At 48.1% G+C, this 25,185-nt stretch overlaps 2 protein-coding genes across 2 annotated transcripts in view; one reads left to right on the top strand and one right to left on the bottom strand.

Annotated features, from left to right (window-relative positions):
• Positions 1-3,407, bottom strand: part of dcc (DCC netrin 1 receptor) — a 268,772-nt gene extending 265,365 nt beyond the window's left edge. Inside the window, exon 1 of the mRNA XM_042058972.1 lies at positions 3,329-3,407. Coding sequence (XP_041914906.1) covers positions 3,329-3,379 — 51 coding nt within the window. The 5' untranslated portion in view covers positions 3,380-3,407. The remainder of the gene's footprint in view (positions 1-3,328) is intronic.
• The window catches only part of trabd2a (TraB domain containing 2A), a 56,063-nt gene that overhangs the window by 10,220 nt on the left and 20,658 nt on the right, over positions 1-25,185 (top strand). The window contains exons 3-4 of the mRNA XM_042058974.1: positions 12,333-12,479; positions 12,909-13,083. Of these exons, the coding sequence (XP_041914908.1) occupies positions 12,333-12,479; positions 12,909-13,083 (322 nt within the window). The remainder of the gene's footprint in view (positions 1-12,332; positions 12,480-12,908; positions 13,084-25,185) is intronic.

The following is a 25,185-nucleotide window of genomic DNA, read 5'->3' as shown; positions in this document are numbered from 1 at the left end:
AAAAAAAACACACACGGCACTTGCCATGTGCCATGATGATGTGTGTGTGTGTGTGTGTTGGTGGAGGTGTTGTGTGTATGTGTATGTGTGTGTATGTGTGTGTGTGTGTGTATGTGTATGTGTGTGTGTGTGTGTGTGTGTGTGTGTGGGAGGGGGGGGGTTGAGGTGAACAGAGCGGGAGTTGTGTGTCCCAGATAAGATCTGCTGCTGCAGCCTGGAACACGCTGCTGCTCTCTGACAAATTGCCGAGCGGGGCATGTTCCTCCAGCACTGGTCAGGCTGACAGACATTGATGTGGACACACCGCAAATGTGATGGTCTGCTGCTTGGACTGCAGCGTGCAGAAAGGAAATGCTGTGTGTCTCTCTGTGTGTGTGTGTGTGTGTGTGTGTGTGTGTGTGTGTGTGTGTGTGTTGCTCTTACACACACACACACACACACACAGTTTCCCTCTCGCTTACTCTTTCTGTGTGTATGTATGTGAAGTGGTGTGTTTTCATAAAGGGCCTGATAATCCATCTTTAATCGGATACCTGTCCAGGAAGCCGGGGGGTTGGGGGGATGTGGAGTGTGTATAGAGAGGCAGATTGATGGAAGAGGTTGGCAGGCGTGCTTGTTGGACATGGCCAATGGGCACTCCGCGGCAGATGGGCAGTTCACACCTCCAGCTGTTGACGGAGGCACTCTTAGCTTGTTTTGGAGGGACTCTCCGACAACCTGAGAGAGTCTGGTGTCAGGATGATCGATGTGGAGGCGCCGTGACCAGGGATGCTGCTCTGCTCTGCTCTGCTGTGAGTGCTGCTGTCTCAGTGCCGTGAATCGGCCCTCAGAGAAGCTTGTTGTTGTTGGGCTCCTTAAAAGGATGTCCTTGTGGTTGGTTATCAGTTATTTTATGTTAATAGTCTACCTGTCTCTCTGTGAACAGGAGCAGTTCTTAGATTCTATTTAACATGCCTGTGTTGACAGGTGTGTGGGTTGAGCTGAATTTCATTTTTCTTGTACCACTGGAAGAAACATCAGTGAGCAAACTTCCTCTGAAGTATTTCTCAAATGGAATTCCGGTACATTTAACACATCCTGCAGGCCTGCTAGTGGTATTGCATAACATAGCTCAATTTGAAGAAGTTGGCAACTTTTGAGTTTCTGCAAAAGCATCAATAAAGTGTGACCCGAGATGACTGAGTCCTGCAGCAGTAGACAGTAGGCAGCAGCCATTGGGACAGCCCGGCAAAAACCGGATGGAGCATCCATGCATGCACAGGCCAGAGTGAAGTGATCTCCCTGCCAAATGTCTGTCCGATACATGCTCAGATAAGTTTTTTGGGAAGTGTTCTGGAGCCACGCGCTTAGTCTTTCACTGTTGCGTGTGTAGCGTGGCTGACTTGGGAGCCTTGTGTTTGTCAGATTCTCCCGGAACAGTTGTTTTGCTTCCATTTCCACCTTTTAAAACGTCGGTCTCTGGAACAAGCCTGGGAGTGAAAGCACACACACACCCCTCAGAAACCCCCCTGCCACTCACCCCCCCCCCCCCCTACACACACACACACACACCAAACCCACCCTCCCCTGCACACACCCCCTCAAAGCCCCTTGTATTGTTTACTTTTTGTCCTCGCACTGAGAGAATTCCACACGCTCACATGAAACGGCCTGTGCTTTCAGGGTCATTTACACCCAAAGACTGTTTGTCTTTGGGGATGGGGCGTCTTTGTCTGGATTTGGTAGCTGACCTCATAAAAGCTGTAGATCTCTGACAAGAAGCCCACTGTTCCTCTCCCCGAAAAGTTAATTGCATCTCTCTCTCTCTCTCCCTTTCTCCCTCTCCAGCTCCTGCTGAAGCCCCCCCCCCTCATCCATCCATTCTGTCCCATTTCCCAGCTGTAGGCCTCTTCTCTGTTCTTCTTTCTCTTCATCTTTCTCTCTCTCTCTCCCTCTATCTCCCTCTCACCCAAACATTTTGAGTCTGTTTCAAACCTCTTTAAAACTTTCATTGTAGTTTCCATTTTGCCATCTAAGTCTACTGGAATATATATTAATGGTATTCAGTGTGGCACATGCTTTGTCTGTAGCCTCAGCTATACATCATGTAGACTACAGGCCCCCCCCCCCCCCCACACACACACAGGGTTTATCATTTTTCGGCCACATGCAGACTCACTGCCTCTGAGGTTGAAGGGCTATCCGCAGATATTTTCCACTACGTGGGCAGTATCCAGGACATGCTTTTGTGGTGTGTGAGCGTATGTGTGTGTTGGGGGAGCTGATCAGAGTGTGGCTGATGACCCGAGCTCGGTGAGCGGAGGTGGGCGTCGGACGGCCCTTCTATCCTGGAGCGCGCGGATGGTCTGCTTTCGTGTTTCGGCAGCTCTGTCTTATCACTTCACAGCTGTGGCACCCAGAGGGAAACACCCCAACAATCACCCACCCACACCCCACCATTAGAGTCCCATGCTAGCTATGCTAGTTCTGCCACCCCCCTGCAGCATTCGCTGAAAAGAACAATTGACTTCTGTGGGGACCGGCCTGAGAGTGTATTTAGGTTTCGGCTCCACAGCCACCCACGTCTATTATGGGTGTGTGTGTGTGTGTGTGTGTGTGTGTGTGTGTGTGGAGGGGGGGGGGACTCAAATGAGGCCCAAGGAAATGAAAAATCCATAAGTATCCCTGCCGGCCGGCCGGTCGCCCAGCCCATGGGAGGTGTTGCAGGACAAATGCCCACCAGCGCGCCTCGGCTTTCCTCTCCGCTCCTCGACTCGGCCTCCCGTGGCTCCCTCGTGTGTACGTCTGTGTTCATTGTGCCGAGTTAAACTGGAGCGTGTTTATTTGACCTGTGGGTGCTCGGGGGTCAAAACAGGAAGTGCATTAGTGACCCAGGGCCTTGCCTAGCAGATGTTGATAGATGCGTGTGGGCTGGGTGGCTTTTTGCTGCCTACATAAACAAAATAGCCACTACACTGGCAAATATAGATTCCATCAGGCTCACTCCTTTACATAAGTAAATAAACACACACATACTTACTCTCACACAAATTCATATATGAACAACACCCCTATACAGTAAGAGCTATGCATTATGTGGAGATGCTCGTTGCTGCTACGGTCCTGCAGCCCTTCAGTCTTACAGGGAGGAGGAACAGGGCCTACTGTATATAGAGCTGCTTGTCTCATGGCAATTTCTGGCCTCCTGGAGTGAGTTTTGGGAGACAAATGCGCATGAAATTGAAAACCTCAGTGGTGGTTGCAAGCCTCACATTGAGTGTGTGTGTGTGTGTGTGTGTGTGTGTGTGTGTGTGTGTGTGTGTGTGTGTGTATGTATGTATGCGTGCACCTCGGTGAGCTGGAAGATCACTGGCCCCAGTTTGTGTCCCATTAAAAGCATCCAGTCATCCTTGCGGCTGGACCGCGCTGGGCTGGGCTGGGCTGGGCTGGGCCGGGGGCTCGTGTGAGAAGCAGGCATGCCAGTCTGCTCTGAAGCCCTGCGGCCCTTTGATCTGCCTAATCCCCCTTCAGAGCGCTGGGGTCCTCTACCCGAGGAGCCAAACGTGGGACCGCCGGCGAAAGCATCTTCATTAAAACAGCTCGGGCTCTGTCCACCCCCGTCGCCCGGCGCAGTGAAAACATTTCTCTGCTCAGAGAACAAGAAAGAAAAAAAAAAGCACTTTGATGATGCTGCTATCAGTTAGATACACTAATAATGTTTCTCATAATAATGAGGAAGCCTTTTGAGGAGCAAGCGAAATTAGGATTTTGGAAAGATGAGCCCTTTTGAGATTTAGGTTAAGTTTTAAGATTACCCTTTATCTTTTGCCCATGAAAATCAGCTTCCATCCACTGACTCTTTGGGCTGCAAGGAGAGCTCTTTGGGCTGCAAGGAGAGCTCTTTGGGCTCTCTGGAGCTGCGCTGGCACTCACAGCCACACTTCTCTTTATCTCCAACACACATCTTTAGTTTCTTTTCCTCTTTTTTTCTCTCTTCTCCCTGAAGTTATTCCCTCTCTTTTTTGCGGCTCCCTCTCTGTCTGTGTTCTGCTTGTCTCTTCTCTTCTCTCCCTCGTCTCGGGTCTTTGCGGCGAGGCTGGCTCGAAGTGCGCGCTCAGTTGCAGCCTTCACGAGGGCCACACGTCTCCAGTGTGTTGCAGCTACCTTTTGTGTTTGAGCCTGATTCCCCCTGACAGCCTAAATATTTGTCTGTGGCCACGCACCAAGGGAAACGCTGGCCCCGCAAGATTGAGGGGTTGAGAGGAGCTGTGTGTGTGTGTGTGTGTGTGTATGTCTGGAGGGTCTGTGGTGGTGACGACGGGCTGCAGCAATCTCATCGAGGTTTTGAGGTGGGGCTCATGTGACACGTAAACACACACACACTTCAGAGGCTGAACAGAAGCCACTGAGGTTTTCACCGGCAAGTGGCGGCAAAATCAGGAGGAGAAACCACAGACAGGCTCTCTCACTGGCTCGGCCCATGATCTCACTTGTTCTCTCTTCCCCTCTTTCCTTTCATGTCCCTCTGCTCTTGCTCTTTATTTCCCCCACCTTTCTGTCTCTTTCCTCTCCTCTTTCCATATGTCTTTATCTAGCTCACTCTCCTCTCTCTTTCCCCTCCTCTTTCTCCATCTCTGTGTCTCTTTCCTCCCCCTCCTCCCCCTCCTCTCTCGCTCTCTCTCTCTCTCCATGCCCCCCCACCTTTCTCCACCTCTGCTGGCTCTGCAGTGTCTCTAATAGACTAGCCCACAGTCCCAGTGTGTGGGTAAAGAGCTCCCGCCTGAGCTCCTGCTCGGTCCCCTGCGTGCTCCGGCCTGTTTATTTGCTCCCCATCACTACTGTGACAGAAGCCCACTCTAGCGTCCCCCGAAGAGACGCGCAGGTCAGGCGCCTGCCCACACACTCGCTACTCCTGGCCAGCTGTCAATCTTCAGCGCCCATGTTTATTTGTGCGTGCATGTGTGTGTGTGTGTGTGTGTGCGTGAGTGTGTGTGGGTGTATTCATGGAGCAGATGGTCCTGGCTGGCTCGCCACGGTTGAATAATCAAAGGGATGTCTGTAGTGTAGTAAAACATAAGCAAGAGCAGCAGAGTGAGGGATTTTTTTTTTCTCTTGCTTAAGGAAGGACGGTCCACTACAGCCCACCACTGTGATGCAGCAGAGATGCAGCAGAATGAAACACTGCCAAGAGGAGTGTGTGTGTGATGTTGTGTGTGTGTGTGTAAATATCACACACTTTTCATACTCTGGGCTTTTTCTTTCTATGTATGTGCGTGTGTGTTTGTGTGTGTGTGTGTGTGTGTGTGTGTGTGTGAGAGAGAGTAGAATCATAGAAGAAATCTTCAAAGGCACGCTGGGGTGTGATCTCCAGGCCTGTTGGGGTAATCTGGGACGGCAAGTGCTCGCTCGGCTGGGTTGTTAGTGCCGCTGGAATGCAGGGGTCATCCCTCCAGTCCAGGCCGGCCGAGGGGGAAGGTGGGATCAAAGCCGGACTCCGGGGTGATAAGACCGGACAACACAGAAACCAGAGCTCCGGCTCCTACTGACCGCCTCCAACTCAAACTTACCTGCTCCTGCTCGGTCAGACAAACACAGTGACAGTAAACACACACACACACACACACACACACACACACACACACACACACAGACACACACACACACACACACACACACAGACACACACACACACACACACACACTCACACATATACATACTGTATGCACACATATACACACTGTTTGGTATACAGCTTTCTGTTTAATTAGGTTCTCAAGTGAACTTTCTAAAATAGAAAGTTCTGGAGATGGTGCAGTTTGATTTATTTGAGAACAGCTCTAAGTGCTGTAGAGGGATGTGTTTTACAGCAGTCCGTTTTTAATGGTCGGAGGTGGGCCGAGGCAAGGCTTTGAAGAAGGTGCAACGCACAAAACGAGACATAAATCCGACGTCTGACTCTGGAGCCAGTGCTTTCCTGTTTAAAACGAAACAACGCCAAACTTCCTCTTTCAAAACACATTGGATTCCACACACACACACGCAGACACACGCACACACACGCGCACGCTGGCTCCTGCGATGCGGCCAGGACCGGAGGTCCGTCCATCAGAACCTCGGGTCCTGCGGCGGTCTTGGCTCGGCGTGGTGCTTTTCAATCTCCCGTGAATCTCGGCTTTGTGCGAGCCACGCTCCTGAACGGCCGCCTTCGCTTGTTGACTTTTTTTTGTCCTGGTTCAACTGAGGTTCCTTCTGTGGGTGGCACACAGCTCTGGTATGTGTGTGTGTGTGTGTGTGTGTGTGTGTGTGTGTGTGTGTGTTACTGTAACACAGGCCGTTGGTAATAGCCAGCATAACCCCGTGTCCGGACACACCGAGCGAGCGAGTGAGTGATTCAGTGAGCCGGCGATGGAGAGAGTGATTGAGGGCGCAACAGTTGCTGGGAGAAGTAAAGCAAAGTCAAAGCGCTGCTAGGGACAGAGCAAGCATTTTCCACCCGGAGGAGATCCAAGCGCCAGCGGGAGGGTTGAGGGCAGAGGGTGCTGTGGAGGGTGTTTTGTGGCGCGCACCACTTTGTGTGGCTTCCAGCCGGCTCTCGCGAGTACATACGACTTCGTCGCTGACCGCAGGCTAGAGCCACGGTGCACCAGCTGCCAACATCAACTAGCCTGCAGCAGGACACGTCCTCCGCTCAAGAAGGGTTCCTCTCCACTTAGCCTTGGACACGATTACTCCCGAACCGAGGCTTCCCACAATGCATTTTATGAGGAGCCGTATTCACGGACGCCACCCTGAGCACCCTCTCTCTCTCTTTCTCTCTCTCTCTCTGTCTCTCTCTTTCCTGCTCTCCTTCTCTCTTACCACCCACCTCTTTCCTTTCAAGTGCTCCTCCATTCACCCAACAGCATGGGTGCTTTTATTTTGTCTGTTTTAAGTTAGCAGCGCTGTCCCGTACCATCAAGTTTAACTGTGCGCCAGTCTAAACCTGCTGTGCTCACCCTCCCCGTGCTCTTGGCACAACTCAAATCAAATATCTAAGCCGTTATATCATACGTATGAGGCATTTCACACAGCATGCATTACACTGTACTTCCCTCTGTCTCATCCAATTTAAAAGCAGTGAGCGTGTACTCAATCACTGTGTTTAAAAAAAAAGACAAGGCTCTCAGGGGGTGGAGAGGCCTAATGCTTTTAACAGTCCATTAATTCAGGGCCACGGAGCTGTCTGTCAACCCTGGCTGTTGACAGAGGGGAAATGTAGCCATCACTTGAACGTGCCAGTAGAGTGTCCTCTCAGACGTATTCCCCCTCTCTAAGCCTTCGCCGCTGAAGCTCTCGCGCTTGATATCGGAGGATAATGGAGTCTCTGGGCCTGACCTCGCGCACAGCCAAAAACCGTGGTAGCGTTTTAGGTTTCTTTTGATAACATCTTTCATGCCCAACACACTGGGAACAGAAAGAGAGAGAGAGAGAGAGAGAGAGAGAGAGAGAGAGAGAGAGAGAGAGAGAGAGACAGACAGAGAAACAGAGAAATGGCTGGAAGCCTCCCGCTCGTCCTTGGGCGGCGGCCAAGGCTGTTCAGCTGTCTGGCTGGTAGAGTCATTGTGCGGATCATGTCAAGCAAGAGATTCCCTCTGAAAAAACAAATGGCTTGGACTAACGAAATCGGAGCGATTTGGAACTCAAAAGGACCCCAGGCATCAAAGTCCATCTTTAGTGTCATTGATTGATCTGGGATTGACCTGTCATCATGACATGAGCCACTGTGCATTACACAGGTCACACATGCACACCTGCAGCACATCTGCTACCTGCCGTGTATACTATGTGCATTTGTACAGTATGTGTATATTATAACATCAGTGTTTACATCTTCTGTGACATTACAATAGTGAAATAGTAGTCTAGTGTAGTGGTAGTAGTGTGTTATATGAAACGTATGCAGGTTGGGTATGTTGTTGTTGAATTGAATTACATTTATTTTATTTTCCTTGAAGTAGATTTTTGACTTCCCCCTCCTCCATGGCACATGAGAAATGCATTATCAGCACAGAGCCACATTGCACTGCTCCGTTGTCCTGCTACAGTCATTCAGAAACTTAATTACTTATTTATTTATGCATTTTTGGCCCATGCCAGAGCTGTTGTTTATTAGCTTGTAAAAGGTTCCCATCATATCAGTCATGCTTAGGAGCTGGGTCTTTGGCTCTCTGGACGCTTTTAGCTGCTAATAAGGATGAGGTGGCCACTCTGGTTTATGGAAGTGATTTATATTATGCATAATTAGAAAAATGGGGGTTGATCTTGATATCTTGGAATATTTTTATGTGTTTGTTTAGAAATGTCTTTACAGGCTGTGTTTTCTCAGGGAACCAAACTCTGTGATATCAGAGTTATGTCCCTCCCTAACGTTTTTATACTGCAGACAAAGCAGTTCCACAGATAGCGTTCTAGGACATCACTGTGAGAGCACCTCTTCTATGCTCAGATGCACATAATTTGAAACCTCTGGATTTAGGCTGGTATATGAAATATATCATATCAAATTAATATATCAAATTAATTTGATTAATTCAAGCTTGTTTTTGATCCTTGTGAAAAATGCCTAAATCAGACATCGAGATTTTCCCTCAAGTGTCCCTCAAACACCAGCAGCAGTCCTTGTCTGGAGTTAAGAGGCTGTTTTTCCAACTGGCTCCTGTTTTGGTGGTGACTTGCAGAACTACACAGAAACACCATGTATGCAAATATAAAGTTACGCTTTCAACAGCGTAGCCTAGGCTCTGTGTAGATTTTACCTACAAAACATAAATAATGCTTAAGTTTTTTTCTGTCACTAAACACTGAACTAGTACTTGTCTAGAGTGATCCCCTGCTTTCAGTGTTGTCACGTTACTGCTGCCAGTAAACAGGAGATTAGTTGCAGTTCAATTACACAGCAGTGACGGTGAATTTAATTTAATTTCCGAACACACCTAACCATCAGGTTTTACTTATTGATTAACAGCTGAAGTGAGCAGAACGACCCAAGAAACCATCCAACTTTGAAATAGACTTTCAATTTTGTTAACGTTGCAAGATCGTCATTTAGGATTAATGAAGGATTGATGTATCCTTCTTCCTGTGCATTAACTATGCGGTTGCAAATCAAATCTCTTCCTATGAATGAGGTAGTCTTATTAATCAGTTAAATTGGTAAGAGAGAAATCTATCATTAGGCAATATCTATTTTTATGCACCCTGTTAACATTATGACAGTCAAGTCAAAGTCAAAGTCTGCTTTATTGTCAATTTTGCGGGTGAGGTGGGAGGTGTAAATGTCCTTCAGGGAGGGGAGTGAAGCACCAATAATCCTTCCAGCTGTGTTCACTATGCGCTGCAGGGCTTTCCTGTTGTATTCAGTGCAGCTTCTGCCCCACACAGCGATACAGCTGGAGAGGATGCTCTCAATGGTGCCTCGGTAGAATGTGGTCATGATGGCTGGTGGAGCACTTGCTCGCCTGAGTTTCCGCAGGAAGTACAGGCGGCGCTGAGCTTTCTTTGCCAGTGATGCAGTGTTGGTGGTCCAGGAGAGGTCTTCACTGATGTGCACCCTCAGGAATTTGGTGCTGCTCACTCTCTCCACCACAGCATCGTCGATGGTCAGTGGCAGGTGTTGGGTGTGACCTCTCCGGAATCTCTCCGGATAGATTGCAGGCTATCTTGTAGCCTATTAATAAGCACAAAGCCAAACGTCAAAAATGAATCAGTACATGTGTTGCCATCATTTTGCCACATACTGACCTCTCTTTGTAGGCCTGCTCGTTGTAAAATCTGTTTCCTATGGCTGATATGATCTATAAGACATATACCGTCCTAGTCAGGCTACTTGAACAGTATAGCCTATAGTTTTTAATAAACATCTTTTCAAATAATGTTTTATCTTGAAGAGAAAATAAAATGAATAAAATTGAGAAAAAAATGTAAAAAAAAAAAAAACGGTGAAAGAATCAAGATGTCCTTTTTTGGGCATTTCCCGCCCTACTCAGGGTAAGGGAAACTTGTTCAGGAACTCTGGGTTAGAGAACCTTCTATAGGAACTCAATAGGTGAGAGCAACTTCTTCCAGAGTTCTGGGTAAGTGAACCCTCTTCAGGAGCTCTGGATAAGGGAACCTTCTTCAGGAGCTCTGGATAAGGGAACCTTGTTCAGGATGCTCCATAAGCTCAGTAGCCATTAATCAAGTGGCCCAGGCCACTCTCTCCTCCCTCCCATCCACTCCCACTTTTCTCTGGGATACCTTCCCCTCTCTGCTCCAGCTCTGGTCCCCCCCCCCCCTGTTTTTAAATCAAGTGCTATTTCCATGACAAAGGGGAATTATTGACTTTCATAGGGCCACGGGGGCTTTGATGGCCGCTGGCCCCCGGACCCGAGGTGTGTGTTCGCAGGCCCCTCAGAGGGAGCGGGGCTTTTGGAGAGGGGCGGCCCTGAATGGGCACCGGGGAGCAGTGGGAAAATGCACCCGCTGACCCGCGGAGCAGGACACAACAGAGACTGAGGGTAGGGTAGGGTAGGGTAGGGTAGGTTTGAGGGGGGGGGGGGATCACAGGAAGAAATGTAATTCGTTCAGCTCGCCCCCTTCTCTTCTTCTCCTTCTACTTCTCCTTCTTTCTCTCTCTCTATCACCTCCTCCCCCTTTTTCCTCCTTCTTCTTCCACCTTCACCACCCCTCCCTTCTTCCTCCCCTCTTTTCTTTTTTTTGTATGAATGATCCTGACCCCCTCCTCCTCCTCCTCCTCCTCACTTTCCCTCCCTAACCCCCCACCCCCCCAATCCTGCTCCAACCCCTCCATCAACCAACCAACCAACCAAACCAAGCCCTTCTCCCCTTCTTGCGAGCACCATAATTTAATGCTCTGAAAGGCCCTTGGATGGCCAGGCAGAGAAAGCCCCTGAAGATGTGGCTCGGAACAGATGTGTGGGCTTTTTGTTGGGGAGCCGGGAGGCTGGCAGGGTGGCGATAGGCTAATTTGAGCAGCATAAAGCCGGCCCCTTTTCATATGCAGAGTGGCGCTTTGATCCGAGGTGGATGAAAGTGCGGGAGTGGAGAGGGGTGCTGAGGGGAGCCTTTGTCCCAGACAAGATGGCATCTGCTGCGCCCTGCCCTCTTCTCCTATACGATCGGTCCCGACAATGACAGCCGTGGCGAAGAGTGTCAGCCGAGCACTGTAGAGAACAACACATGAAAAAGCTGCCTCTGCGCGCGGGTGTGTGTGGGGAAATAGAAATTCATGCGGCCCCTTGCGTCCACACTACATAGCTGTGCCGCGCTCACACAGAGTGGGGGTAGTGTGTATGCGCGAGTGTGACTAAGTGTGTGTGTGTGGGTGTGAGTGTGAGTGTGGGTGGGTGTTTGTGTGTGTGTGAGTGTGCTGAGAGGAGGAGGAGGATGGGTGGGTCGGTTTGATTGATTTTCCCCGTTGAGAAACAAATAAAGTTGTTATTTGGGCGAGGGTTAGGGCTATTGTTGGTGATCAATCGCGGGGTGCTTGAGGAGCTTTTTCGGGGGAGATCTCAGGGTGCTGCAGGGGTAATCTGAAACAGCAGGCCTGACCAGGGCCAGTGGGGAAACATAGCAGAATTTCATGGTGGGACAATGGTGGGTTGCCAAAACAGCATAAACAAAAAGAGAGAGAGGGAGAAAGAGAGAGAGAGAGTGAGAGAGAGAAAGGAAGAGAGAGTAAGCTAATTTAAAGTAGAAGTTCTTTTAGACCACATGCCTACATGCATGCACAAACACAGTTACACTCACACGCACACACACACACACACACAGACCTTTGGAAGGTCTTTGATGACACAAAAGATTCCAGTCCCATGTCCCTGGGTGCCTGACAGCTCAAATTGGGTTGGAAGAAAATGTTCTTAATGCTCTTTCCATTTGACAAAGCCGTTAATCGGAAAATGTGAGGGAGACTTCGTTGCCCTCCGATTGGTCCCCAGTAATCTAATCTCCGTACACAAGGTTGTTCAGGGTTTAGGAGCTCTCAGGGAATCGGGTCTACAGAAAACACTGCCTTGCATGGAGGTAGTCGTGAGAACGGTCCTGTTGTGCCAAACCGTACAGGTGATGAAAAGCAGGATGAGCATCAGGGGCAAGCAGGGTCTATGCAACGCTGTGTGTTTTTACCATCAGCTGTGAACTGATTTCAGGCTGTCATAAAACTATTTCTGAAGATACATAGCAGGAGTAGTCTGATCAATGTCAAACTCAAAGAAACTTAAAAGAAGGATTGATTTCCTGCCATAATGCACCCGTTCAACGGTCCATCTCAGTAACATTGTGCCCCTTTCTCTCTCTTTTTCTTTTTTCCCAGGTGATTTTTGCCCTGAATCAGACTCTTCTGCAGCAGGAGTCTCTCAGAGCAGGCAGCGTGCAAATCCCTTACACCACTGAGGACCTCATCAAGCACTACAACTGTGGAGATCTCAACTCCATCATCTTCAACCATGACACTTCACAGGTATCTACAAGCCGTTCCAAAGCCTCCACAGTCCCTTCACAGACTCTATTTGCGGCTCTTTACTTGATTTTTTGTTTTCTCATTGATAAAGAGCATAAAGCACAGTAGTGCTGCAGAAAGATAACTTATGAAAGTAGTCCCAAAGTACAGCAGCTTCTCTGGAATTTTCCGAGCACACGCCACATCAATTATGTAATCGCCTAGTGATACCACAAGCAATCGACTTGGCCTCAGTTAGTTGCTGCTTCCTTATGCCAGTAGTGTTTAATGGCTTTGCATAATAGGGAAAACAGTTCGTTCCTCAGCAAACTTCTTACCCGTCCACACAAAAGGAGACCAGTTGGTCTGAAGAACATTTTTGATTTTTTTTTGGTGGTCTTCCTTTATTTGCTTTCCTAATGGACTATCCCAATCCTTTTCCTCCCATAGGTCCCCAACTTTAATAATGTCACTCTGCCACCAAGTGAACAGATCACGGCGCAGGAGATTGACAGCTACTTCAGACAGGAGCTGATCTACAAGCGCAACGAGAGGATGGGAAAGAGAGTGAAAGCCCTTCTGGAGGAACACCCTGACAAGAGTTTCTTTTTCGCCTTCGGAGCCGGTAAGATAACAACACACATTAATAAGATGTTGTACTGTTTTGAGAGAACAGTATCCTTGGATCCCCAACCAAATTCCTACAGGTAAGCTGGTATAGCAGAGGGGTTATGATGCAAAGATCATGAGTTTGATTCCAAGGGGCATACACAGTTGTAACTGTGTACATAGCTTTTGCTGTAAGTTAGGTTAAGTATAAAAGGGTCTGATATTTGAGTCAAATCGTGGTCACTTTGAAATCAGTCTAGTCACATTATAACTACTTAAAACTGATTTATTTGTTTGCACATTGACTAACTGGGGGAGACTGTTTGACCTCGCGCTGCAACCCCCCACTCTTGCTTCATCACGGGCGACGTTTCACAAATACAACTTCAAGCAGCTTTCCACAGCTGGGGCCCTAGTCTCCCGCAGTTCACCGCCAGGTCATCTGTAGATCAGCGGCAGGTCCCAGGCCCAAGCGGGGCATTAAATTAAACGAGTTGAAAATCTGATTAAAGGTACTTAGAACAAATGACTTAAATTCCTTTTCATTGTGACCACGGCACTCGTGCAGAATCGAGGAGAAGGAGGCTTAAGCGCCCGGCCATTAGGTCAGAGCGCAGTCGTCTCGAGTTTTTAAAAGCCACAATGAAAGGATAAAGAGAGAGCGAAAAAGTCTCCGCTAAGAGGCTCGCCGGTTCTCTCTCAGACCAGACATTACAGTGATGCGAACAGAAAAAAAAAAAAGCTTTTGGGCAAGGTTGTGGTAAGTAGGTGGTGGCCGCGTTTGGGCATTGGGCAAAGGGGCTGCTGCCCCGGGCCCCGGCCACTAGGGGGCCCCGGCGCGGGACATTTAAAAAAGAAAACAAATGTCTTATCGTCACCTGTCTTTGCCCGTATCAATGCATGCTATCACAAACAACAATGGCTTCGCATGAGACAATTAGGAAATATGAAAGCGGATCTCGAAAAAAGAGAGAGCTTCAGCCAAAACCATGGCCGTACGCACTGTGCATATCAGCCAGGCTACTCAACAACGAGAGAGAATTTCCCCTGTGTGCGTGTATTCACACCAAATTGGCCTAGGCTACAATAACTTCTCAACTCTGCACAGTAGCCTATTCCATTAACTTCATTATTAATTGTAACGTTACTGCATCATTAATTAATTATTAATTGTAACGTTACTGCATCATTAATTGTAACGTTATCAAAATCAACTTAATGCAGAACTATGCACGCGCGAAACTTTTGTTTGAGCAGGAGAGATACACACAGGCATTCTACAGAAGTTGTAGGCTAGCTTGTTGTTTTCTATTACTATCTATGCTGGTTATCAGCACACAGTGGTATAAGCTAATTAATTAACTCGAGACTCATCATGGATACAACACGTGTTTTTAAACAACGAAAACAGAAAGGATGGAGACAGCAAAGCGAGAGGAGTTATTTCAAATGGGCAAGCCGCAAGCACAAGGTAGGCAAGATTATTGCTTGTCAAAACGTTAGGCTAGCATTACCACTGTTTAAAGCCATACGTGAAAGTAGCCTTCGCTAGAACAAAACTAGGTAACTTTAGCCTTTATAGGGATATACAAAGTTGTCCAAATAAATAAGTCGTTGTTAGGCGTTGTTGTTATAAACATATTGCATGTGGATGTTATTAGCCTACTACAGTATGTAGGCTACTTTTTAACTGACCAATGCAGGAACCTAACCGGGACAAATATTATCAAAGCGTTGAAAGTTAGGTGGGTGTGTGCGTACCATCGCATTCATTCCTGCAGGCGCCCCATCCACTTTTTTCATAACGAGGATCAAAATAGTGATACGTCCACGTCTAGGCATACTACCCCTGTCCCTGCCAACGTTACCGTTATCGGCTGCGACACCCCCCTTGTTTGTATTTGATGTGGTTGGGCTGTGTGTGCGCGCTAGACTGCGTGTTTCAATGTATTTGACGTCGTGGCTGGCTAGGGCTGCGTGTTACAGTGTATAACGTCCCACATACTCGACGCACCCGACCAGTAGCGCAGACAGTGTGTTACAATGCATCATGATGTGGCTGTGTGCGTGCGCGCCAAACTTTAGGCTACAATGTTTCATGAGTTCAGAGTTCGGGAGTTAAACATTTTAGTCTGACCTGGGTACCACTGGCAGTTTTCAAGCCTTAGTTAAAGTAATTGATGGTAATAATGTAATATTTCATGGTTGATTTTTTTGTGTGCATTGCCCCATGGTTGTAGGCTACTTGTTTTTTGTATGTTGGTTATACGGTTCCACAATATAAATGCAAATTTCATTTTTACATTATGTCTGTCATAATTGAATTGCCTCTCTCTGTCTTATGTATATTGATAATAATAATAATAGTAATATATATTGAAAAAAAATGGGGGGGGGGGGGGGGCCTCAGGGAGGCCTCTGCCCCGGGCCCCAGATGACCTTAACCTGGCCCTGGGTGGCAATGTCGGTGGGACTGGAACTGGCTGAATTACTTCATCTAACTGGACTGGAAGCCGGGCACGTCATGAAAAAGAATGGTGGAGAGCCTGTGGCCTGAGCTGAGCATGGCATTCACTCCTAAATCCGCACCCCACCTCACCCCAGACCAGCCCCCATGTCGTCCCCAAATCATGTGGGTTACAGCTGCGTATAAAATGCCCCTTCTACTTTCAAAGTGTGCTTCCCATAGGTGTGAAATTGAAATTCAAGCCCTCAAAGGGGATTACATCACTTTTCCCGTTAATGACGCTGGCAAAAGTGGTGAGGATTTACTAGACGCCCCACCCCCCCCATACTCCCGCGGAGAGCTATGAAGTCAGTCAGCCTTGCGACGGAGATGGGCCTTATTGCCTGCCATGCCTTTTATTGTGGTAAAGAGAAGTCTTTAGAAAGGTTCATGCCTTGTACAGGTGGTCTTTATTGGCCCAAAGGCTCTGGAGCTGGCAGGACTTTTTTTTTTCCTTGCTGGAGGAATAATTAAATTTGGGGTCCCGCTGAGTTATCTCTGCCCACGCGGTCAGAGTGTGCAAAGCCACGAGGTGCTTGTTTGACCCCCCTGGAAATGAAAATAGAGATAAGATAGAGGCGGCTCTGCACAATAGTTTGTTTAACTTACTCACGTAGGTTTCTGGCAGTTTAAAAAACCATCAATGGAGGAATGCTTGACAGAAGGTGTAAGCAATTAGAATTCCGCAGTGACCAAGCACTGGTCTCTGGGGAAGATTGCTGATAAGAAGAGGCCTTTTTAGAGGGAGAAAGGGAGAATCCAGACAAACCTGTTGAGAGTGTGTGTGTGTGTGTTTGTGTGTGTCTGATTGTGTTAGTAGGTGTGTGTGTCAAGGGGCTGATCTCGCTTACGCTGTGTGTACACAACTCAGTCAAGCTGACATTTGTCTTGGTTAGTGGGAGCCTTGTAGAATCGCACCGGCCGTTTGGAGTCCTGCGGTGCAGGAATTGGGGCTCTTTATCAAATTACCTGCCCATCTGACACCTGAGAGAGCGGGAAGATGGAGCGCGCCTCGTCTGATTAGTCTTACAACCCCAGAACCACAGGGAAACGAGATTGTTATAGATGGGCATCGCAGGAGCCTGTGCCCTGTGTGCATCAGGGTGGCAATCAGGAAGTAAGGGGGGAAAACTGTTGATCAACGGGGAACTTCTGCATGTACCGATACCTGTGTGATGAAAGGCAGATGGGAGGAAGAACGCCGCTCCCCAAGAAAGGGAGAAACAGAGGAAAATACATCTGTTGATGAAAATACAGTAACACACTGGGCTTGTCTGCAGACAGTGAAATTGAATTAAGCTTGAGGCAATTATGAGGATAATATTGAATCAGCTGTTTTTGTTTTCACTACTTTTTCTGGAAAATGGGGGGTGGGGTGGGGTGGGGGTGATATTGTTAAGTCAGTCCCCAAGCGCGATCCTTTATATTCCATCAAAAAGGCAAATCCTGGAGAGAAAACCAAGCGCATGAAATTACAACCACTGCTGCAGGCCACAGCCTCTAGAACATGGGTGCCTTGTTCCACCCCTGTTTTAAACTCTCATGGCCTGCGCTGGTCTCAAGCCTTTTTTACGCCTCCAGATTTTATGGGGCTTCCTCCCTCATTGCTCACGTGCACCACTCCCTTTACCTTTTCTTTCCTCTCCTCTCCTTTCCTTTCTTTTCTTTTTCCCCCACCACCGGTGATAAATGCTTTCTCTCGAGCACGTTCGTGTTTGCTCGTGTGTCGCGTTGGCCCTCTGGTTTAGGGGCCCGGTGGTCACGGGGGGCTGCCGGGGGGCTCGGGTTTCTCCCGAGGACCGACTGGTCCGAGGGCGGAGGAGGAGTGGAGGAGGTCTTCACAGTCTGCTGCGTTCGGTGGCTGCAGGAAGTCTGTGAGTGAAAACAGAGGTGGACTAATGGGCCCGTCGGACCGGGGCTCGCCGGGACTAACAAGGACCCCATTTCATCAGGCGGCCCCTGGGGCCTTTTTTTTTCTTCTTTTTTACGAGGCCCTCGGCCCTCTGAGGTGAGTGAAAGCGATCTGCCCACTTGCCCCCTAGTTGGGAGACTCAGGATGCAGGACACAGTTGACCCTCTTTCTTTCCTTCTTTCATTCTCTTGCTTTTTCTCTGTCCCTGTTTTTGTTCCAAGTCGGCTGGCTCCTGCTTGTTAATTCACTCCCATTTCCTTTCTCACCCTTGTACTTTTTTGCCATCTCTTTTTGCTTTTTCAGTATCCCGTGTTTTTCCCCTCTCTTTGTCTCCATTTCTCTCTCTCTCTCTCTTTCTTATGCTTGTATATGTAGCCCACCATTGCTCTGAGGGGGGAAACGTGGCCTAATTACTCCCCTGAGGGGTGGAAACTGAGAGACAGCAGTTAGAGCCACAATGGCCGCCTTCATGGCAGGGCCACCCCTGGCCCTGTAACAGCAGCTGGGAGGCCAGGCTTATCGGGCCCTTGCATCTCCTGTCAATCACAGCTTCAAGGGGGCGAGCCACTGACCCCTGTCTGCGTACACAACAAGCCCTTTCTAGGATCCTCTGCGGGCCAATCAGCTGAGAGAGGCTCTGTGCAGAGCTGTCCTCAGCTGCCCCCTCTCCAGGAGGACCGGACAGTCTGAAATAGTGCTGTTAAAAAAGACTAATAAGCCCATAAGATGTGGTGTGTGTGTGCGTATATAGTAAGTATATTTACTCTTTTTGATCCTGTGAGGGAAATTTGGTCTCTGCATTTATCCCAGTCCATGAATTAGTGAAACACACTGCACACAGTGAACACACAGTGAGGTGAAGCACACACTAATCCCAGCGCAGTGAGCTGCCTGCAACAACAGCAGCGCTCGGGGAGCAGTGAGGGGTTAGGTGCCTTGCTCAAGGGCACTTCAGCCGTGGCCTACTGGTCGGGGTTCAAACCGGCAACCCTCCGGTTACAAGTACGAAGCGCTAACCAGTAGGCCACGGCTGCCCCGCGTGTGTGTGTGTGTATGTGTGTGACGCATACACAGAGTGATGTGACTTGAAAGGTTACATTGAGAAGTCTTTTTTGTTTGTACAGTAAGCTAGTCAGCAATTAAAGTGTAAGTTAGTTGTTTTGAAACGTGATGCACAAATACGCTACAAAGCCACATGACGTGAGTACAAACATGCAATTGACATTGAGTGGTGCTTGCTTTCAATTGGTTAGACCTCCATGTCCTGATTGGCTAGACAGTGGGAGGATCAACTTCCTTTTTTGTTCTAGTTATAGGCCCTCCATTTTGCATGGAGAAAGAATTTTCAGTAGAGAATGTACTTTGAATTAGAACAGTACGTTGAATTGCTGACTGCATTGGAGGGTGTTTCTCAGAAAATAAAGTAAAAATAAGTGACTTTCCTAGACCCCATACCATGCTGATCTCCTATGCACCCCAAATCTGAGAAAGGTGCCATTATAGCGATATGTTCATCAAAGACTTCCACCACATCCTTGAAGTGCCATCTTATCTTCCCGACACCGCCAGGACAGAGATGTTAGAGAGACTGAGAGGATGTTTAATACCAGTGAGTGATCTTTGGAAATCAGCCCTGTTTGTGGTTTCAGATGATGGCGAGAGTGACGCTCGGTATGTGAAGCCTTTCTGCCTCTTGGAACTTCACTCCTAATGTCATCTCTAGTGACAGGCGAAGACGCAGCCAAAACCAGAGCTATAATTTCTCCCCTTTCTTTTTGTCTCTCTCACAGTCCTTCATAGTAGTGATTTGCTTGCACGCATATGTGTGTGCGCATACACATTCTCTCTCTCTCTCTCTCTCTCTCGCTCTCTCACACACACACACACAGATATGCATACTTCTTTCTGACACACATAATCTTGATGTGACATTTTCACATAAATTTACACTATCTTTCCTCATCTTTTGTTTGCTGTTACTCATTCATTCACTCCCCCACTCTCTCTCTCCTCTCCCCAGCCATTCTTGCTAGTCGCCCCCTCCTCCATTCTCATACATTAGTAATCTGTGGAATGCTGTGTTCGTGCTGGTGTGGAGCACAGTGGTGTGGTCACGTCAGCAGCTTCCACAGCACAGGGCCAGGCCCGAGAGTCATTACCGGGAGGCCACAGGCCAGACCTCCACACCTCCTCCCCATACACATACACACACATTGACTTACTCTCTCTCTTACACATACACACATTCGCTCACTCACACAGACACACGCACACCCACTCACACTCATATTCAGACACACATTCACTCACTCACACACACACACAGGCACACACCACTCAATTGCAATGAGGCCAGGTGTGGACAAAATCAACTCCATTTGATTATCTAAATTGAATCTATGACAACCAGTCACTAGGTGCCAATCCAGTTTATCCTCCCTTAATCACCCCACCTTTCAGGGGGTGCCCAGGCTGGCATGTAGGGAAATGAAACAGATGCCATAATGCTTCACTCCCAAGTGGGGCATGTCATGACCAAAAAGACCCTAATTGCTCATTTAATGTCAATTATCCCTCATTCAAGAATAGACACTAGTTCATTTCAATGATATTGTGCTGTTCTTTGGATAGCTTGTGAAGTTTATTTACTCAGCTTACATACACTGTGGAACATATTCTCAGACCATCAGATGCTTACAGAGAAAAGGGGAGAGCCAACTTTCATTTTGACATAATCATCAGTTTGTTAGGTCGATTATTGACACCTAAGCACCTGATGTTTTTGCCTAGCAGCCAGTGCAAGCCTGGCATCTGTTTTCGTAGGCAGGGCTTACCTTGAAAGCAGTGGCTTGGCCTCTAATTAGATTTCATGGTAATTCCTCCCCAAAAATGAATTCATTACTCCTGATTCTGCTGTGTTAGAAAAGGAGCAGAGTCTGTCAGCACCTTGAAGTGCAGATGTTATACCAGATGACAAGAGTCGCTTGATGTGTGTCAGACAATCACAACATTTTCTGTACCGATTTAGTGCCGTAGTTTATTTAGAGCATTGCTCTAAGCTGGCTGTGTGCTGCTCTGTTACTCAAGTTGGCTGAGCCCTGCATATTTCAGAGTTCTGAATTTGATCAAAGCGATTAAAGCGCCCAGAGTTTTATCAGTGTTCCCAGCTCGCTCAACAAGCGACATAGTGTTTGCTGTGGCCAAAACACTTTCATTGAGACCGGAAAGGTTTCAGCATGAATGAAGCATTGCTGCCCCCCCCCCATCCCACACCCATCCAGCCCCAGAAATATTTGAGGGATTTTAATTTTTGACGTGGATTGCGTGGAGAGTAAAGTGCGAGACTGTGAAGGCGGCATGTGGAAGCAGTTATTTGCCTCTCGCGCCCTGCAGAATCCAGTAACTCGATACAGGTAACCATTCAGTCTCCACTCCCTCATTAATGACTGCCATACATACATACATACCGGGCCCTGCTTTTTAATAAAGTGATATGTTTACATATTGTAGAGAACCGTCCTTTCGCTCACTCTGACAGCCAGAGACCCTTTTTCTTCGGCACACACACACACATACACACACCGAGGCGACCGCAAACACACGTGTCCACAGCTCAAGCCATGCTGCTTCGCTACACAGAGCAAGCTCTTCAAGTCCCCAGAAAGAAAAGAAGGAAAAAATACACACACACACTCTCTCTCTTCCACACATTTAAATATTTGTGGGTGAGTAATTACGAGCGTGGTTGTTAGCCTCCTGTGTTTACATTTGAGTGTTTTATTCTTTTCACACACAATTAAGGGCCTTTTGGTGCCGGGGCTCGTAAGACGTGTGAAGTGAGAGGCCTAGGGTTTAAGCGCAGGCGAGAGTGAGGGCTGAAATGTGTTCTTAAGCCGCACAAGCACATTGAGATGTCAGTGTGGGTATGTGTGTGTGTGTGTGTGTGAGAGAGAGAGTGTATGTGTGTGAGTGCATGGGGGGTAAGTGGTATTACACAGCCTGGCGTGGTTCTGAGGCCTAGTTTTCATACCTTCCTCAACACTCCTCTCATGTTCTGCCAGTCTCTTAACCGCAGCGTCCAACCTCAGCTGATCGAGAGGGCAGAGGAGGGACGGACAGCGTCCAGCAATCAAACTGAGACATGTATAAACTAACATGTTTTCAACCTCCTGGATCTCATATAACAATACTTTACAACTGTTTTGCTGTGGCTTGTCACATAAATCTAGCGCAGATGTCAAAACAAAAAGTTAAAGAGGGAGAGAAAAAGACAGAGCGAGAGGGAGAGAGATTTGGACCGGCCCCGTAGACACTGCACTCAGAGTGGTTGTTAAACAGCGGAACGACGTCTGCTGGTGGACTGGCAGGCCAGGACCGCTCGGCCTTTATGGTGTCGAGGTGCTGGGTGTCCCCCCACTGATTTATCGTCTCCAGAACGGTCGTGAAAGTGTTTATGAGCTCAGTCTCGGAGCGCTTTAAGCGTGGAAACAAGGGAAGAGGCGTCCAATGGCACTGACGACCCCGACGTGCCAACGCGGTGGCTCCTAGGTGCCATTTTGGGCAAAAGAGGCGGCATGTTGCGCATGTTATAGAGGGGTGTCCGCAGCGGCGTCTGTTCCAAAGGGAGCAGCCAAGACTCTTTAGCTTTAACAGGCCCCTAGGCGTAGCATTGTGTCAGCATCCGGCTCCGTCTCTGCAGATAGGATCTGCAGCCTGTCTCACCACAGCACTCCAGAGCAGCGCTGCAAGAACATGTTGTGACACCCGCTCTGATGTATTGAAAGGGTTGAACCCATCTCAACTTTGCCCTTTGACCCCCCTCCTACTCATAGCTGTGGCCTGCATGCACCTGGAATCGGGTTTTATGTTTTTTGCCCCGCGGCCAAACTTTCATACGCTCCACAAATGGCTGCTGCACAATGAAAAGGAAGGAAAATTACATATTTGGTTATTAGTGGCACGGTGTGGCGGCCATCCTGAAAGGCGGTGTTGCACGTAGCAAAGGAGCTTTTAAGTCCGGACCGTTAAGCTGGAAGGCCCGGAAGGCAAAGCCGGCATGATAACACCACTGCAGTGATTTACGACCCTTTCCTGCTGGAGGTGTTTATGGCCTGTTTGCATTGTAGCTTGGGATTAGTCCTTTTTTTGCCTGCTTTAATACTTTCTCCTCTAGTTTGAAGCTTTGCAGTAGGTCAGTGAAAGGACATTTCACCTCATTTGAGCTACTTTGAAATAGCTGAGGGTGTACTTCGGTTTCAATTTCTTTAAATCCAATGGTTATTCAAAGCATGTCTAACCATAGATGTCATTGCCCCGAACATTTACATTGGAGTCTTTACACACTCATGTCGCCAAGACTTTGATACCGAGAGAATCGTAAGTGTCACAATGATCTACAGGAGGTTATGTTCCAACTCCTAGGGCAAAAGAAATAAGTTGACACTGAAATATCAGCAGAGAAAGTTTTGGTTAAACTGTGGACCCAAGTAGATTATAATATCCATGTGAAACACTCATTTAGCAGGATTGTTTTCCTATAAGATAATGCTTCAACTAATGTGATTCAGGATCAAACACCGCGCCATACAGACATAATGAGAAAAATGTGCGCTGCACTCTTTTTCTTTGGGAACCACAACTTGAGATAGTTGTTTAGTGGGTCCATATGAAGTTCTGCATAGTTGTATTATATAACAGCATTGTTTACAAGGTTTCTGGGAAGTACACCCAAGCCATCCCCTTTCAGCAGTGCATCATGGGAGATGCGTTCTGGATGAAGAGCAGGGGAGTGGGAGAGGAACAGAGGATCATGGGGAGTAAGAGGAAACAGACGCTGCAACCCGTGTCAACAGTCTGATCCTGCCCACCCGACCCAGTTCCACTTCCAGATACCTCAGGACCCCACAGGCATTCAGACAGATCACACCAGACTGGCCAGTCCTTACCACGCCAGCCACTGCCCTCACCACAATTACACTTAACAAGCTCATTCTTTTTAAAACTGTGAGATTATATTATAATGGGGAAAAATAATAAAAACACCGAATTCCCTGGCACAAACGTGTGATATGTGAGACAATGAACACAGAGTAAGCCTTCGAGACGTTTATTTTCTCGGCGGCCTTTACAGCTAAGTGGTTCCCCTGCTTTGATCCCGTCCTCCACACACCGGCCCGAGAAACCCAGCAACACCGGTAGAGGGGTCAGTTGATTGGCTTCTCCTCCTCTCTCTCTCGCCTTCCTCCTGGTGCCAGTGCTTTGGTTGGCAGGGTAAGAGGCAGGTTGGCAGCGCATGCCAGAGATATGTAATCCAGCACCGGTTCAGAGGGGCGAAGGCCACCTCCAGAACTTCTCGAGACGCTGGTTTATTTAAGCAGGGTGCTTTCACACCGCCATGTCTGTGGGGCCTGGAATTCTGGCCCCTCTGGAGACTTAGCAGCTCTGGGCATGCAGTCAGAGACCACCCCCCTACTCCACTCCATCCCAACCCATCGGCAACCCACGAACCCACCCACTCGTGTTTTTAATGGAGACAGATCATCCAGGGCTGATCCCCCCGTGACTTTACCATTAGCTTTTATCCAGCATCTTTCCGATATTTATTCAAGGACCCGAAAAAATGGCCAGACCCTAACCACACACTAAAGCTAGCATTTTGAATTCAGAATTCTACCAATACAGAGACCAAGTGGGGCTTTGGCAGCTCTGTTCCAGATTGTTTTCTTTGTCAAGTGAGTCACAGAACAACCGCAAAGTCACTTTTTTTCCACTTTTTTTGAACTATGGCAGTGACATTTGAGCTGTCAATCTTTTACTAATGGAAACACACTAATGAATCATTTTTAAGGTGTTCTGGCTGCATGCTTGCCTTTGAAAAGAGCCAGTGCTTTAATGCTCGGAGGCAGACTCCAGCTTGAACTCTTGCCCATGTAAAGTCTATGTGGTCCTTCTTAAGCATTTTATTTTCAAATCCAATTCTTCCCCACAGTGCCTAGTCAGGTCCCCCCCTTGTATCGCTCTCTGGCATCTAGAGACTTCAAATTCCTCAAATGTTTGACATCTCCCTCTCCGCTCGCTTATCCCATTGAATAGAAATCAGCTTTTTATCATTTCCTTTCAGGACTCCCCTCATCCCTTCCCCTCCCTCCCTGTTTCTCTTATCCAGGGGACACTGGCTCGCCTGTGGATACGGAGGTGAGCAAGTGAACCCTGTAAAAGTGCTACATACCGCGCTGCTACTGTACCTCTCGGCATGGCTGGGAGCACCATAAACACCAGCTTCTGTGGAAACTCAGAATGTTTGGTCTGTGAGAGCCTCTGGAGTCAGGCCTCTTCTCTGCTGCAAGTGGGCGCTATTCTGGAGGCGAGGTGGTTGGTTGGTGGGGGGAGTTGGACCACTGTTGTGTTCCACCAGTCGGAGTCTTTCATTAGCAATCAGCCATGTCACAAGATTCTGGCTGGGGAACCTCTTACTGATGGTCGGATAAAGTTTGCGTGCCAGAATTGTGTGAGTCAGATGATGAAAGATGTCTTGGTGGCTTTATTTATTTATCCAGGACAGGGATCCTGTCACTATAAGCACTTCATTCATTTGTTTTCTTTTATATTCCTGTGATCTATTTTGTGGCACTGAATAGAGAGAGTCCTTTGCAGACATTTTCACACCCTTGCAAAATCAGAAAATAACCCAAAAGGACTTT

This window comes from Alosa sapidissima, chromosome 13, assembly GCF_018492685.1.
Source record: "Alosa sapidissima isolate fAloSap1 chromosome 13, fAloSap1.pri, whole genome shotgun sequence".
In the NCBI taxonomy this organism is placed as follows: Eukaryota; Metazoa; Chordata; class Actinopteri; order Clupeiformes; family Clupeidae; genus Alosa; species Alosa sapidissima.
The sequence above is the reverse complement of the archived record's forward strand: the minus strand, read 5'-3'. Positions and strand labels throughout refer to the sequence as shown.